The following is a 17520-nucleotide window of genomic DNA, read 5'->3' on the forward strand; positions in this document are numbered from 1 at the left end:
TACATTGTTTTTAAAATTGAGAACGTACGACGTATCATTGTTTTGCTGGACCCGGAGAATATAAAGGTAGAAGTGGGCATCCGTGAGCAGTCCTGTGCAATGTGTGGGTGCAGTAAGCTCAAGTTCACACTGTTCAGGTCTTGCAGAACCGTGACCTGAGATACTTAAATAAAAACTGGCTTGAAAAGCAGTCAGCCTCGCCTGGCCCTAGCAGAGCCACTCATCAAACTGGCCCATTTGGAGAACGGTACCACCCAGGCCACTTTCAAGCTATCAGGTAAATGGTACTGTCATCAGTTCTCTTCACCACACCCCTGAGGGCTTCATTGTGGTTGGCGAGTCAGAATGAGTCTTTGAGAAAATTCTGCATGCTTGATAGGAGAAGCTCTTCAAGGGCCAGGAGGCATGTCTGTATTAGCACTTAAAGTAAAATGTCTTAGTGAAGAAGGGGAAGGGACGAGCAATAGGATCAGCACTGGGCTGTTGAGCACTGTTGAAATTATCCTTGTTTTTCATCTAAAACCTTGCTAAGTGCAGTGTGTCGGTGGGCGAGGTTTCTCTGTAGTTGGTCACCGCCACGGGTGCATGCTTTGACACAGCTTAATAGTTGTTAGTGATCATCAGTGGAACCAAGAGATAAAAATTCTCACTCTTCCATGATTTCATTGTCTTCGTAGCTCATTCTCTCTGGACAGCACTCTGGCTAATTTCTAGATTCCTGTTCTCCAGTTCTCCTTTAAATGGGCAGTCTTCTGTTTTACCTGCTGAGTTTCCGATGTCAGTGATCCTAATTTTTACTTCTAGACACCGTTTGGTCTCTTTCATATATTCACAGATGGTGGTCTCTCGTTGTTTAGTTCAAGCAACACAGGAAGTTTGCATCCTGGGTTCCAGAGCCACGTGGTTAGGTGTTCCAGAGAGACGTTTCCCTTCTGTTCCTCTTCGCTCAAGACTGAGTCCGAAATAGACCGTTCCCCATCTTTCCTCTGTGGGCCAGGGTCTTTCTACTTTGCCTTTCACAGATTTCCTGTGAATCTGGTCTCAGGTGTCACCATCCCTAGGTCATCAGGGACCAGCAGGTGGCCCGGGGCATGTAGCGTGTGCAGCACTCACTGAGTTAGAGTTTTCTCCTTTCTGTCTGGGAGGCTAGCCTTGTTTTCCTAACAGTGCAGTCATGTATTTAAAGACATGCTTTCAGTGTGCTTGTATTTAAAAAGAGGGAGAACAGTATAAAGTTATATGAGGCTTTATATATATGTACATGCCTTGGCTTGCATATAGATTAAGAAAACCTCTAGAAAGATCAGCAAGACGCTACTGGTGCTGGGGAGGTGGTAATAGGAATAGGTAGATGGGAGACAGGGAGACTTACATGAACTTCTTAATATTTTTTGTGATTTGAACCATGTGGTGGCTATCTTACCAGTTCAATTATTACTACCCCCTTCCCCCTAGCAATCTAGATGTTCCGTACTGGGTGGGTTTCTCTCTAGACATTCAGTCTACTATTTTGTTAGAAATGGAATAGTGGTCGTTTTTGTGGCTATATACATCTTAGCTCATGGTTGAACCTCTATCCAGCCCTCTTGATCAATTCTGTAGATCAGTATTTTCCAACCTATTGGTGGCAAAGGATCAGTCTTTTAAGAATTTTCCTATCTGTTATGCATTGATAACTTTGATAAACTACAATAAAAATAAGTTACTGATCACGTGTTTGGATGGCCTGGCCATGTCAAACTGCTGTAAAAGTTTCTAAATGATTTCTCTCTATTTCTTCTCATCACAGACCAATAAAAAGCACCTTGTACAGTGGACCACACTGGGCAGCACTGCTGTAGGCCGTGCTCCACTGTTTTTAGCATTTGGTGGTGTGGCTATGAAATCTATACACCGTCTTTTAAATGTCTTTCACGTGTAAATGTTTTTCATTGTAGGTAACCTGTTTTATTTCTGTAAGGATGTTGGTATGGCCTTACCTGAAACATTAGGTGTTTACTATGGTAATTCCCTGCCTTAATTAGCTGGGAGCAAGCCTGTGGCCGACTGCTCTAGAAGGTGGCACTGGTGTACTTCCAGGAAGCATTCATAGATTAATGGTGTATTTCATCCAACCTAAGAGGCATTGATGCTGCTGGTGTTTTCTTGGTCTTCTACAGGTCTCATAGGTTGGTTTTCATGCTACAGCGTTAGGACTCCCATCTATCTGGCTGCCAGCAATTCTAAGATCCCATTGATTTCAGAGACTGAAATGTGAAAGAATGTGTCTTACGATAGCTTGCAGATGGCTCCATGAATGTTCTAGCCTCTGTGGAGAGTTTGGAGACTTGCTTTTGAGAAGGAGGGAGGCAGCCTTTGGTGACTTCCCTTAGAACTTCGCCACTCTGCCAAATGGCATCTCATTTCTTTATTGTGATAGCCTGACATTAACTCGCTTTTCTGATGCCATGGCTTCCCATTAGGAGCCCTGTGCTGCAATACCCCTGGGATGGGCCAGCCCTGAGAACCTGGACCAACTTATCTGGGAATTGATGACACTGGCATATTTTCCAGTGTCATTAGTAGACATTTTTCTCATCACTGAGATTTTTTTTTCTTACTTTCAACTTCCCCCTGACCCAACCCTACCATTTGCGGCTTGTGAATATTGGGAGTTCTGCTACTTAGGCCGATTCCCACAAACACACTGTTTTGATAGTTTTTTGGCCAGTTTGATGGCAGTGCGGGAGGAAGGGCAGTTAATGTGTGGACTAACACTGTTACTCATTTTCTCACCGTGTATTTATTGAATGTCTGCTGTATGCCCAGCATAGTTCTAGGCACTGCGAGTACAGCAGTCGGCAACGGTCTTAAGTTCCGGCCTTGGCTGGAGGATCGCTTCTGCTTAGTTCTGGTTTTCCTTAGTCTGGAAGCTTCCCTGGTTCTACTTGCCTTCATTTTCAGATATCCCTTTAGAAAAATGTCCGTTAAAAATTATTTAACTTAGAATTTAGTAATTCTTGATAACTTGGTGTATGTTCTATATAGATTTGGCGCTAATATATTCTTCAGAAATAATGTATACGTTGTTTGCTTTGTAGCCGATTGCACCTCAACAAGAAGGCAACTGACAAACAGCCATACAGCAAGCTCCCAGGTGTGTCTCTTCTGAAACCACTGAAAGGGGTGGATCCCAATCTCATCAACAACTTGGAAACGTTTTTTGAATTGGATTATCCCAAAGTAAGTGTAGTGTTGTCCTCATTAGAAATGGGGCCATCTCCTCTCTCTCCCTCCCTCCCCACCCCTCTCTCTCTCTCTCTTTCTCTCTACATAAAGAGACATTTGACACTGTATAAGGTAAAGGTATGAAGAATTCATGATGATGCCAACCTCAAATTGTGTGCTGTAGTAACAGTAGTCACAGGACAGAAAGGGCTCCCCACCTGAAGTTTGGTCTCCCTCCATCACCATACGTTTGACTCTCTTCATCCTCTCCCCCACTCTCTTCCCCTCTGGTAACCACCATACTTTTGACTGCATCTATAAGTTTTGTTTGTTCATTTGTTGCGTTGAGTGAAATCCTATGGTTCTTGTCCTTTTCCATCCGACTTACTTCCCTTAACATAATACTCTCAAGACCCATCCATGTTGTTACAAATGTTACAAATATCTTATCTTTTTTTATGTCTGAGTTGTTCTTGATCTTCTTTCAAACTGAAAATGCAAAAATTGGCCTTTTATAATTCAGAAAGAATTACATAAATACAATTAATTTGTAAAATAAGCTCTACAATAGGAAAAATGGAAGTTTTTCAAGACCAACATATTATAAGTAAGTGTAAAGGAGAATTTATTTTTATAATGAAAGAATATTTTCATTGGTTTACAAATAAATCTCAGAGCATAGCTAAGAAAAATTGTATAAATTTATTCTTGTGAAACAGTCTCACATTCCAATTTTTAACCATCAGCCTACCCTTTCCCCTTTTCTCACTAAACCACTTTTAAAACCTATTTATAGAATTTCTATATTGTAGCTCATGTGAGATGATAGTCATGGAATTTAAATGGTTGCGGAAGTTAGTGTGGGTTTTAATTGTAGAAAGAGTTTTTAAAAATAACTCCAGGAACATATGTAGCCATTAATTATGAACATTTGGGATGAATCAATAATTGACTTCTTAATCCTGATTTTTTTTTTTTAATTACAATTCGGGATTATCTCAAGAGCTGTAGTTTTCACTTAGTTCTTTTTCCACTTAAATCACCAGGCATTTAAATTGGTTGAGGAGAAAGCTATTTTGATACTTTGATCACGGTTTTATTTTCTGATTACAAAAGTATTGTTAGCTGTGTAAATAGAAAATTTCGAAAGCAGAGGGAAAGCACAAAATACCTGCCATCTAAAGGAGAATTTTGATCTCGTGGCATTTTATTTGCTTTTTACAAAAACAAACACAATGACAGTGTTCCACAGAGACTGAAGTTAAACCACTGAAACATCACCCAGACCTGAGTGTGAATAGATGAGCCCTTTGTATCGACAAGGAGGCGGGTAGTCACGAAATGAACATTCATGTGACAGCCAGGCCCAATGCACTGTAATAATTTCATCTTGTCATGTGTGAACATTGTTTTTAAAAAGTATGGAAACATTTTTATTCTGGACATAACTCCCTCCCCTAGTATTTGATGTGCAACATTATAGGCCATTTGGGAGAAAAATAAAACATACGTTGAAATTCTAAAATTTTATTTAATTTTGGACACGTGCAAGATTTACTACTGGGACTTGTTCTGAATTTCTAGGTTTAAATTTCGGTGACATTACTATACTAATTGCCTTGAAAGATTTCTGTGATTATATGTATTCTTTGATTAAAAATTATTCCCCCTTGGTGCCCTGGCCAGTTTGGCTCATTGGTAGAGCGTCGGCCTGCGGACTGAAGGGTCCCAGGTTCGATTCTGGTCAAGGGCATGTACCTTGGTTGCAGGCACATTCCCAGTGGGGTGTGTGCAGGGGGCAGCTGATTGATGTTTCTCTCTCATTGATGTTTCTGGCTCTCTGTCCCTCTCCCTTCCTCTCTGTAAAAAATCAATAAAATATATATTTTTAAAAAATTATTCCTTGGAAAATATATAAGAACGGAAAAGTGATACAGTTCATTTTTCATAAAATTGAGTACTCATTTAGCATCAGCGTAGAAAGCATTGGGGAGAGAGTCAGCCAGTAGCAGGAAAACTCAGTAATCTGCATCTAACATGACTGATGGCTTTACTTCAGTGAGTTCTGGTTATATGAAGAATTTGTAATTAATGATCAGAATTATTAACAGAGTGAGGCTATGGCATTTATGACTTTTTTCTTTTCTGTAAATACAGAATTGGCTTAAAAAATTACAAGTCCAGTGCATGTTTGAATTCTTTATTGCCAGTGGTGTAGCTATCCTTGACAGGAAATGTTTTATAGCCAGTCTTCCAAAAAAGAATTGAAGGTTGAAAATAGGATCACTTATCAAAAGATGAAGCACAATATATGTAATAAAACTACTAAGTCAGAAAGATTAGGGGTCTTTTAAATAAATTTCAAAAACTGTATAAATTACCTACTTCTTAAAAATAGGTAAGTATTTAGTATTGTCAAAACTTTGAATTCAGAGTGGTTCTCTTGCAAAACATTTCCTGACTGGCATTTGTCTTTTACTTAAAGCTGTCCTAAGGGGTGAGTTCTGGGAGGGGGCGGTCAGTGGGGAAAAAAACAACAATAATAAAGCAGACATCTGTAATACTTTCAACAATAAAGATAAATTTTAAAAAACTAAAAAATGAATAAAATATTCTTTAAAAAGGCTGCCCTAGGATGAGTGCCTTAGCTTAATAAATACATTCATCGCCTACTCGGCACCAGAGAATGTTCTGGGCATTTGGGATCTAAGTATATTCTTTCGCCAAATGATCTTCTGTAATCCAGATGTCATCATAAGATTTTTCTGTAAACACGACATTTAGTTATTTATAAAAAATTCAAGCCATTCCTATCCATTATGCAATATAATTGATTAATATATATTAAAACATTTTTATGTTTAAGAGAATATTTTATGTTGTTTACTTTATTTAAAACTTCGCATTCCTAATGTTGATAGGGCTAAATCAATGAGGAACTTTTTTCTAATATTATTTATACATCTAATATTATTTAATTAAGATTACTTTTTAATCATAAAGCAGAAAAATTGCATTCATGATTATTGCAGTTTCAGATACTCATTTCTTAAATATCAAAGGGATGAGTCACAATTTGTGGGTTTTTTATACCTCTCATTCTTTAGTTCTTTAGTCATCTCACTGTTTGAAAAAAGGGGGGGAATTAGTCAGTTTAGATATTTGTATAGCAGCCTTAGTAGAGATTTGATGGAGGCTAACCTCACTTACAGTATTCTGGGGTTTCTTTCCAGATCTCATGTCTTCATGCTCTATCCATTTATAGTGGAATTTACTTATATCACTTCCAGATTTGTGAAGTACATGTTTTCTTGAGATATTCATAAAATATGTGTTTAATAAACACTGCATTTTGTGTTTGCCGAGAAAGTCTGTAGCCAATCAATGTTTGATCAAACTGTGAAGACACAGAAGTGTGATTATCGCAGCTGAAAACGGAAGGCTCCTGGTTAAATCTGATAACTTAGGTAACACTTGGAATGCTACCTCCAAATGGATATGATTTTCCAACATCAGAAACAATTAAGCAAAAGTTGTGTTTTATAATAAAAGTCTGAACATTTTCTTGATAATATGAATTGAGTTTTATTTGCACCAAGGCTAATTAAAAGGTAAACCTTGAATTTGAACAAAGTAAACTATATGTACTCCCTTACTTACATTAATACCATATAATTCTCAAAAATGTTTGCTGTAACCTAGCATAGCTTTTTTTTTTCCTTCTCATTGAGTATATTTCTAGTATTATATTTTACAAAGTTTTCTGCTGGGGAAAAAGGCTAAAGTTAGCTTTTTAATTCTATTTTATGGAATCGCATTGCTTATAAATATTTCCTTTCACTATATTCACTCATACCTGCCAAAAAGCATAAATGATAAAAAAACGTTAAGGAAACTATGCTATGTTTGCAAAAACAAGGAACTCTTTAGAGCAAGCCTGGCTGAGCAGCCCACTGTAGTAGGAAAGGTAATTGTCACTATTACCCTTTAGAAAGTCACTTAACCTTTCTAATCTCCATTGTTAGGGTCAATACCTTCTGGCAGCTCAGCCAAACATTGTTCTGAAAGTCAAGTTGGGATGATGGGTGACACTTTCTAGAACTCAGAGTCAACCCTTTGGGAAATCTTAGGGGTGTGGCAAGAGTGGGGCCTTTCCCTTCTCAGAATTTAATCTGATCTCTGGAAACTAGGTAGCTGTACAGTTGTTTTCACTGCCTCTTGCGTGGCAATTTGGTCAGTGTTAAAGGTAGATTTTGGGTAGAATGTATGAAAAAACATTTACTTAACTTGAAAAATAAATCTTACCTATTACTTTCTTCATAGACCTTAGTTCTTTCTCTTTTGTGCTCAAACCACTAATTTCTATACTGCCAATTTTTGCTGAGATAGTATACATTGAGCAAATAGTAATTATTGTGCTCAAGTGCACTGTAAACGTTTTATTTTCACTTTTTACTTGTGTTTGCTTATCAAAGGAAGTACATAAAATAGTCCTTCCCTTTACACGAGTTAGCACTTAAAAAGTTGTGTCCTTAGCTCTTTATTTTTTACATAACATAGCTTTGTTATTTTTCCATAGAAATCATTAACCTCCCTTTTTTTTGCTTTAAAATGTCCATCCTATTTCAGAAAGAGGATTGGTAGAAAATTTGTCATTGAGTCAGCATGAATTTATCACCACTTTTGAAAAAATATCCCACAAAATACTAAAGTAGCATCTTTGTATGTGGAAGCAAACATTTTTTTTAAATGTAATAGTTTATTAAATGGTAACTTAGAGCTCAAGATTTTATAAACATGTCACCCCAGAGAGTCTGATTCAAAAATCTAAGAATAGGGCCTGGTATTCCCTTTTTAAAATACACGTACCAGGGTAATTTTGACACAGTCAGTTAAGTGCTAAGAAATTACTTCCTTACTTTCCTATCAAAGAGTAAACATAGCGCTGAGAGAAAAAAAAAATTCTGAGTATTTTCATAGGTTAAAGGCTAAGCATTCACCTGGCTGGTGTGGCTCGGTTGACTGAACTTCATCCCATGCACCAGGAGGTCACTGGTTTGATTCCGGGTCAGGGCACATGCCCAAGTTACCGGCTGGATCCAGTGAGAGGCATGCAGGAGGTAGCCCATCAATGGTTCTCTCTTATCGATGTTTCTCTCTCTCTCTCTCTCTCTCTCTCTCTCTCTCTCTCTCTCTCTTTCAAAACAATAACATTTTTTTAGAAAGGCTAAGCATTTTTTTCAAGATGATACATTTTGAATCAAATTCTATTTTATTTTTAAAAAATTATTATATATTAAGTTCAGAGACAAAGTTCTAGAGAATGGAGGCTGTGTTTATTTGGTTTGCTTTCCACATTGCTTTTTACACTGCTGGGCACTGTGTGAACATGTAGTAAATCTTCATGATGGAGGGCACGGAGAAGCTTGAGATCTGATCTGATTAATAGGCTATGCCTACCTGGGAATGGCAAGATTTCAACTGTGGGCGCCGCCAGTCTCTCCATTCTCCCTCTGCTTGCACACAGGCCCTGTTCTGGGGAAGCTGCTCTGATCCGCAGCCAGCACTTAGTATCATAAGTGCTTGCATCCATTATGAATACTCTCTTAACTTTTAACTTGTGTGGACAATTGCTTGATTTTCTCAATGCTTTTTTTAATCAATCAGTAAATACTACTAAGTGCTTCTTTTTGTAAAGAGATTAATTTACATAAAATGTGTTTTTTGGCTAGTATGAAGTACTCCTCTGTGTACAAGATCATGACGATCCAGCCATTGATGTATGTAAGAAGCTTCTTGGAAAATATCCAAATGTCGATGCCAGATTGTTTATAGGTAAGCTACGAATTCTCCAAAAACCATTTTGCTATAATAGTATTAGATGGCATTAATCTTGGCTTTAGACTACTGATTAAGATGTCAGCCACCCATCAAAGTTATTGGCATGCTTGCTTTATGCGTATTTATTGGAGCAGCAAAAGGTGTTTATATTCTTAAGAGAAAGCTTCAGTTATAAAAACAAAAGGTTTTTTTCATATCTTGGATTAACGAAGTAACAAAAAATAATCCCAAATTGTGTTTAACTCATCAATCAGATATAAGAATCTGCTGATTTGCTTCTTTAATATTTTCACCTCGTGGCCTTTTTGTATCTCCTTCATTGTAATTGGGAGTTAGCATAGAATTCACTTTTATTTTATTGCAAAAGGAATATTTTTCCAAAAGCTTGTATGTAGGCTTATTCTAAAGACTTTTGTAGAGGTTTATTTTCCAATATATATTGATTCATGCTTACTATTTTTTTAAAGCGTATTTTACTGATATTTTACAGAGAGGAAGAGAGAGGGATAGAGAGTTAGAAACATTGATGAGAGAGAAACATCGATCAGCTGCCTCCTGCACATCTCCTACTGGGGATGTGCCCGCAACCCAGGTACATGCCCTTGGCCGGAATCGAACCTGGGACCCCTTAGTCTGCAGGCCGACGCTCTATCCACTGAGCCAAACCCGTTAGGGCATGCTTACTATTTTTTTAAAAAATATATCTCTATTGACTTCAGCGAGGAAGGGAAAGGGAGAGAGAGATAGAAACATCAATGATGAGAGAGAATCATTGACCAGCTCCCTCCTGCATACCGCCCCAATGGGGATTAAGTGTGCAACCAGGCATGTGCCCTGACCGGGAATCAAACCATGACCTCCTGGTTCATAGGTCAACACTCAACCACTGAGCCACACCGGCCATGCTTACTATTAATATAAGAACTTACGAACTAGAAAGCTGAAACTAATAAAACTTTAAAGATAAATGATATAATTCTTCTTTGAGAATGGACAGTTTTTTTCTAACTATATCATTGTGAATAAGAAATGTAAAACAATGTTAAAGTATGTTCATTTAAATTATTAAATATGCAAGTACTTTTTATTTCTCTCTACCATATGTCTGTATAATAGAAAATATTTTCAGTGTTGAATGAATTTTTCATTGCTGTGCCTTTCCATTTTTAGGTGGCAAAAAGGTTGGCATTAATCCTAAAATTAATAATCTAATGCCAGGATATGAAGTTGCAAAGTATGATCTTATCTGGATTTGTGATAGTGGAATAAGAGGTGAGGCTTTTCTTATTTTATAAAACTATTTATTTGATGAAAAAAGTTCCAAAAGCAGTCTGAAAACAAATTTATCAACCCTTTTTGTTAGCCTAATAAAACAATTCATTTTATCATTATTTTATGGTAATGTGTCGTTATACTAAGATTTTGACTTTTTTATGCTACCCTGGAACGTTACATGTATAAAAATGTTTTTATCTTGAAGAGAAAATTTCAGCCATTAAAAAAGTACAGTTGTGGTCCATTATACATTCTATAAACTTTCTCACAGATGTAAAGTTCCTCTTGTTCATGTGACACTTTTACTTTGTTCTGTTCGTGGCACAATAACCACACTATCTCACTCAAAGGGGCAGAAAATATAGATATTTTACTAGACTACATTTAGGGCTTTTCACTGAGATGATTTTAACAGGAAGCCTTTTCTATACTGAAATTTTAACTTGCAGCTTTAAAGGTTTATACTTACTGTAACTTTAGAGTTCTTTGCTATGCTGTTGCATTCTAATTACCTTGGATTTCTCAACCTCAACACTGTTGACGTCTGGGCTGGTAATTCCTTGTTGCTGAGGCTGTTCAGCAGCATCCCTGGCCTCCACCTACGGGATGCCAGTGGCACCCTTGTCAGGGTGCCACCCAGAAATGTTTCCAGATAATGCCAGGTGTCCCCTGTGGGGCAGCAGGTCAGACTACTGCCTTCGATTATTTGTGTTTAAGTCCAGGGTGGCACTCCTAGTAAGTCAGGGCCCTTACATGTCTATCAGAGACTATGTTCGACACATTTACTATCAAAAGTTATATACCATCATGAATGTGTTATGTTTCCAGTGCACAAATCTCTGTCAAGTATAATCTTACTTGATTCCTGGCAGCAGTTTTATGAGATAGGACATCTCCTACCCTCCAAGAAAGTGTAGGCTCATTTCCTGTCGTTGGAGAATGGAGGAGGCGGCCAAAGAACTGGGGTCAAAGGACCTCTACCCCTGTAGCTTTCGACTAGGACACATTGTCCATCACTCCAGTTGGGAGGCTCTGAAACGGGAGTAGTTAAGGTTTTCAAGGTATATCCATATTAGGTATATAATGGCCTAACAACGTATAGAGTAAATTAGCTTATCGTAAATTATGCCTTTTTGAAATTTTGTATTCGACTCAGAAAAGGGATTGAGATTCCTTTAAAAGATCCAAATGTAAAAAAGAATTTAATTTTTTTTTTTTTTTTTAGTAATTTAATAACTCAGAGAATATATTTTACATTAGTGGGCATTTTACTAAAAAGAGTGTTTTCCTCTCTCCCCCTTGCCACCTTTTTGTCTTTTTTATGTAGTGCTTCCAGACACACTCACTGACATGGTTAACCAAATGACAGAGAAAGTTGGCCTGGTGCATGGGCTGCCGTACGTAGCAGACAGACAGGGCTTTGCCGCCACGTTGGAACAGGTGAGTCTGATGCTCATGAATAATATTCTTGTTGTCGGATTCCTACTCGCCCAGAAGCTTGAGACTATTCAGAGAGTTGGGATGACATTTTGGGAAGGACTAATTGTCCGCTAATCGACTTTTTGTTTAGAAAAGGCAACTCTCAATTCCTTCAAAATAAAATATGTCTTATTCTTATATGCCACATGGTGTTTCTGTTTTAGAAGTGTCCAGGTTGATTTATATGTCAGTGATAAGCACCTCCCATTTTGTACCAACCCCTGTAGTTTAGGGTCAATCTACCAGACTTAGAATGAATAGAAATAGGCCAGAGGATTCATTCCATTCTATAAAGAAATCTGTAGAGCCTCCAACTAGTCCATAGTCCCACCCCATTCCTCAGACCTCACTTAATAACTGCCTACGGAATTAAGATGTATATTTCTGGTCTTAGAAGTTTGGTCCTATTCAGTACCACAAAGGGCTTCATTACATTCTGGGTATGGGGTGGGCAGCAAGAATCATATTTTTAATTGCCCTGATAATTCCCTGCTCCATGCTGTGTATGCAACTCTTGCCATTGAGAAAGATCACTGCTCTCTATTTCAAGCTAATTAGAAGACGTAGCATATCTCAGATGCAAATAATCAGTAGGGTTTTATGTATAATAAGTAGGGTGATGACCATCTTATTCTAACCATTAATTTTAACAGCTTGCATATCTCGTGACTTCACAGCTATCTAGGGGAAGGGCAGTAAAATGGGAGACAGAATTTTAGTGTCTGCCCTGATTATGAAAAATAAGTTGAAAAATAAAATGGGGAAATTGAGAAGCTCAGTGACTCGGGGGCAGGAAGCAGCCAGCTATGAACGGATACAAGAAAAGGAGTTAAATCATCCTGTAGGTTGATAGGTGGTGTTTGTATATGTATTCATACATATATACATATATTATATATGTGTGTGTATGTGTATAATTATATGAACATTCTGAAAGCAGGATGATAAATATTTCATTTTTATATATAACAATGAGTGATATTTTTACCTTATTTTATATCTAAATTAAGTTTTATTTGGATAAATCTTTGAATCTTGCAGTTTTAGGGAAGATACTTTTATTTGAGAATAGAATATACTTTTCCCTGATGAACAAAATAGATCCAGAGACATGGAAGCATGGAACAGACTAACAGATCTCAGAGGGAAGGGGGTGGTGGGGAAGAGATTAACCAAAGAACTTATATGCATATATGCATACCCCATGGACACAGACAGTAGTGTGGTGAAGGCCTGAGGTAGGGTGGGAGTCAGGTGGAGGGATCAGAGGGGGCAAATGGGGACATCTGTAATACTTTCAACAATAAAAATAAATTTTAAAAAATAGAAGTAATAAGATAATAGCAAGAGTAGTCAACCAATAATATTACTGACTCCCTGACATATGTAAACATTATTTATGCCAATTTTTATTCAGGTAATTTATATAAGAATATGATATTCAGTCATACTTAAAGGAAACTCATTAGAAATAAGAGTTAATAAACACCATACATAAAATTCTAATTGTATACATGTGTTTCTGGGTTGTTTTTTCGGCAGGTATATTTTGGAACTTCTCATCCGAGGTCCTATATCTCTGCCCATGTAACTGGTTTCAAATGTGTAACAGGAATGTCTTGTTTAATGAGAAAGGATGTGTTAGACCAAGCAGGAGGGCTTATAGCTTTTGCTCAATACATTGCGGAAGATTACTTTATGGCCAAAGCAATAGCTGACCGGTAAGAAAACTAAATTACATTAGGCTACAGTATGCTCAGTACCTAACTCAGTACCTAACTTCTGTTGGTTTATTCTATTTGTTAAAACCATGGATTAAGGACTCTTTATTTTTGCTAGTGAATGCAGAATAGGTTAATATTTTTAGAAAGTGATTTCTATAAATTCATAGATAATGTTATTCTAAAGACATAAATATTCTCATTCATCTACATTCTTCAGATTAATGAGGTTTGAAGTGATTAAAAGGAAGTTTCTTTGTAATTGTGAATGTTCATTATTATGGGTGTAAATTTCTGTGTGTATTAGAAGAATTAAAAATACCAGTGTAGTCATAAGCCAGTAGGTGAAAATTCAAAGGACATTATTTCAAAGTTTGAAATTTTCAGATTATTTGGGATTTTGCTAAGAAGCCAACTAATGGTTCACATGATTGACTTAACATTTCCCTATCACAAATAATACTGTTTGCTATTAAAGGGGATCCTTGTCTTGTGTGATAATTTACTAAAGAAGTGGTTTAAAAATTGAAGTGTGGTTTTAAAATTTTCTCATGAATGGTGTTCATGTTGTTTTGTGGTTTCATAGTGTTTCGCAAGAGATATATAATGTCACTTTTTGTTTACATTTCTTGTTGAACACACACACATACACATCGCCCTTCCCCACCCCTTTTTGGTTAGTAGACTAAACTTTTTTTTAAAATTTATTGTTTAATGTATTACATATGTCTCCTTTTTCCCCCATTGATGTCTCCCCGGCCGTTCCCACCTAAACTTTCTTTTTCTTAAAATATATTTTATTGATTTCAGAGAGGAAGAGAGAGGTAGGAAGAGATAGAAACATCAATGATGAGAGAGAATCATTGATTGGCTGACTCCCACAAGTCCCACACTGGGGATCAAGTCCTCAACCTGGGCATGTGCCCTGACCGGAAATCGAACCGGACATCCTGGTTCATAGGTCAACGCTCAACCACTGGGCCAGAGACTAAACTATTATAAAAAGAACCCATTCCATTTAGAACTTTGAGGATACCAGTCATTTAAGTTTTTTAAATTGTAGACGGAGGGGTTATAGCTTCTTCCAGCCCGATGGTACTATTGGGAGCCCACGTAACTGCTCAGACATCCACATGATGTACCCTGAGTGCTAATCCTGAGGACGAGGCTCTCCCTGATGCCTCTTTACAGTGATGATTAAAGCATTGCCAGTCACACTTGCATGTGTCCATCATCACAGCTCAACTGTCTTAACTTTCAGAGGTTGGCGGTTTGCGATGTCCACTCAAGTTGCCATGCAGAACTCTGGCTCATATTCCATTTCTCAGTTTCAATCCAGAATGATCAGGTGAGTCAGCCGCTTTCTGCCTTTTATACTTTGTTTAAAAAGGGGGGGAGGGGAGTGATTTTTATGTGGTATAACTTGGTTTAAAAATAAATCTAAAAGTCAGATTTTTCAGTTCCAGAAAAGAAAGTTTAGCTTCTTTTTAACATTAATTTAATGTCTACATATATTTTCTTCACTGTGTTACACGGAAAGCATTCAGAAAAGAAATGTTGAGACAATTTTTTTATGTGCTCATCTTTATTTTCTCATTTTCTATACTTTGAATTTTATAATCTTTATTCATATAGACCATACAAATGAATTTCTAGCCTTTTTATATGCTAAATAAAAATAGAAGAGATTCATTAAATACTCTTTCAAGAGGTGGGCCTTGATATAACATGGTAAAGAACTGATTATTTTGGGGAGAAAGGTTTAGTCTTGTAACCAAGCTATTGTTTAAAGAAAATCCTTTTATTTTTTAGGTGGACCAAATTACGAATTAACATGCTTCCTGCTACAATAATTTGTGAGCCGATTTCAGAATGCTTTGTTGCCAGTTTAATTATTGGATGGGCAGCCCACCATGTATTCCGATGGGATATTATGGTATTTTTCATGTGTCATTGCCTGGCATGGTTTATATTTGACTACATTCAACTCAGGGGTGTCCAGGTATGTGGATAGGTATGGAAAGATTGGCAGTCATTTGATGGAACTAAAACTTTTTAAATTTAGCCCTGAACGGTGGCTCTGTTGGTGGGAGTATCATCCCGTGTACACCAGAAGGTGGTAGGTTCAATTCCCAATCAGGGCACATACTTGGGTTTCAGGTTCAGTCCCTGGTCAGGGCATGTGCAGGAGGCAGCAAACCCATGTTTCTTCCTCACATCAATGTTTTTCTCTCTCTCTCAAATTAAATCAATAAAAACGTGTCTTTGCATGAGAATTTTAAAAAAAACAAACCACTTTTTAATTTATTAAAGGTAGAAAAGATCAGATAGCTTCCCATTGAAGGTTAATACCAAGTTTAAATATTCCTTTTGTTGGTGGAATGTGGACCCAAAACTCAATTTGACTTTCAGCTTTCAGTTGTTATGCAGTCATTATTATTAGGGCTCAAAGAAAAATAACAATGATGTTAAATTAAAAAGTGTTCACTCAGACTATATTAGGCTAGCAGTTTTTTAATGCTTCTTATTTACTCACTAGAGGCCTGGTGCACAGATTCATGCACCAGTGGGGTCCCTTGGCCTGGCCTGTGCCCTGTCACAATCTGGGATCCCTCGGGGGATGTTGGACTGCCAGTTTCGGCCCGGTCCCCACAGGCCAGGCTGAGGGACCCTACCGGTGCATGAATCTGTGCACCAGGTCTCTAGTATGCATATAAGATCTTTGGTTAATCTCTTTCCACTCTCCCCGCTCCTCCCTTCCCTCTGGGATTCATCAGTCTATTCCCTGTTTCCATGCCTGTGTGTTGAGCATCTGTCCCCTGGTGGTCAATGCACATCATAGCTACCAGTCAAATGGTTGCTTAGGCTTTTATATATGTAGATAATTAAAATTTTTATTATATTTTTTAATACTCACTCCAGGCATGAGGATATTTTTAAAAAGATATTTTTATTGCTTTCAGAGAGGAAAGGAGAGAGAGAAAGAGATAGAAACATCAATGAAGAGAGAGAATCATTGATCACCTGCCTCCTGCACGCGCCCCACTGGGGATGGAGCTTGCAACCCAGGCATGTGCCCTGACTGGGAATTGAACTGTGACCTCCTGGTTCATACGTCAGTTCTCAACCACTAAGTCATGCTGGTCGGATATTTTTTCCATTGATTTTTAGAGAGAGTGGAAAGGAGAGGAGGAGCTACAGAGAGAGAAACATCAATGTGAAAGAGATACATCATGGAGAGAATTGACTCCCTCTCATGCCCCCACCTGCCGGCATTGAACCTGTAACTGACTTACGTGCCCTTGAGCCCGCAGCGCTTTGATCCTTGGCTCTAACCACTGAGCAACCAGTCAGGGCAACATTTTCTTTACCATTATCATATTGCATCACAGTTATCTTAAGAAACGGGTTTTATTTTTTTTTAAACAGACTTGATTTTTGTGTAGTGTACTTAAAAGTGTGAATTCAGAAACGTTTATTTTTGTTAACTGTGTCTTTAGTCTGATAGTAAATCAATTCTTTTTTTTTTTTAATTTGTAGGGTGGCACACTGTGTTTTTCAAAACTTGATTATGCAGTAGCTTGGTTCATCCGTGAATCCATGACGATATACATTTTTTTGTCGGCATTATGGGACCCTACGATAAGCTGGAGAACTGGCCGCTACAGGTTGCGCTGTGGGGGCACCGCAGAGGAAATCCTAGATGTATAACTACAGCTTTGTGACTGTACATACAGGAGAAAAAAAGAAGTATTATAAATTATGTTTATATAAATGCTTTTAAAGATCTACCTTCAGTAGTTTTATCACATGTATGTTTTGGTATCTGTTCTTTAATTTATTTTTTGCATGGCACTTGCATCTGTGAAAAAAAGAAAAAAAAGAAACACATCTGTAGTCTTGGCCAAATGGTATACATTATTTTGTGGAAGTAGAGAATCAAGAGAATTGGTTCTAGGAACCTGGGACTGGTTTTTGTTTTTTGAAAATATATATA

General features: G+C 37.5%; 1 protein-coding gene across 1 annotated transcript; it reads left to right on the top strand.

The window, feature by feature from the left end:
- Window positions 1–3060: 3060 nt before the first annotated feature.
- Window positions 3061–17397, top strand: UGCG (UDP-glucose ceramide glucosyltransferase; the record flags this gene model as incomplete). The annotated part of the gene is made up of 8 exons (XM_015568751.1): window positions 3061–3222; window positions 8940–9042; window positions 10219–10320; window positions 11651–11763; window positions 13345–13523; window positions 14785–14871; window positions 15336–15525; window positions 17064–17397. Coding segments are annotated over 8 exons (1107 nt in total), but the record flags the coding sequence as incomplete, so codon positions are not given.
- Window positions 17398–17520: the final 123 nt, after the last annotated feature.

The sequence above is a fragment of the Myotis davidii genome, unplaced genomic scaffold (genome assembly GCF_000327345.1).
Source record: "Myotis davidii unplaced genomic scaffold, ASM32734v1 scaffold64, whole genome shotgun sequence".
NCBI classification, from domain to species: domain Eukaryota; kingdom Metazoa; phylum Chordata; class Mammalia; order Chiroptera; family Vespertilionidae; genus Myotis; species Myotis davidii.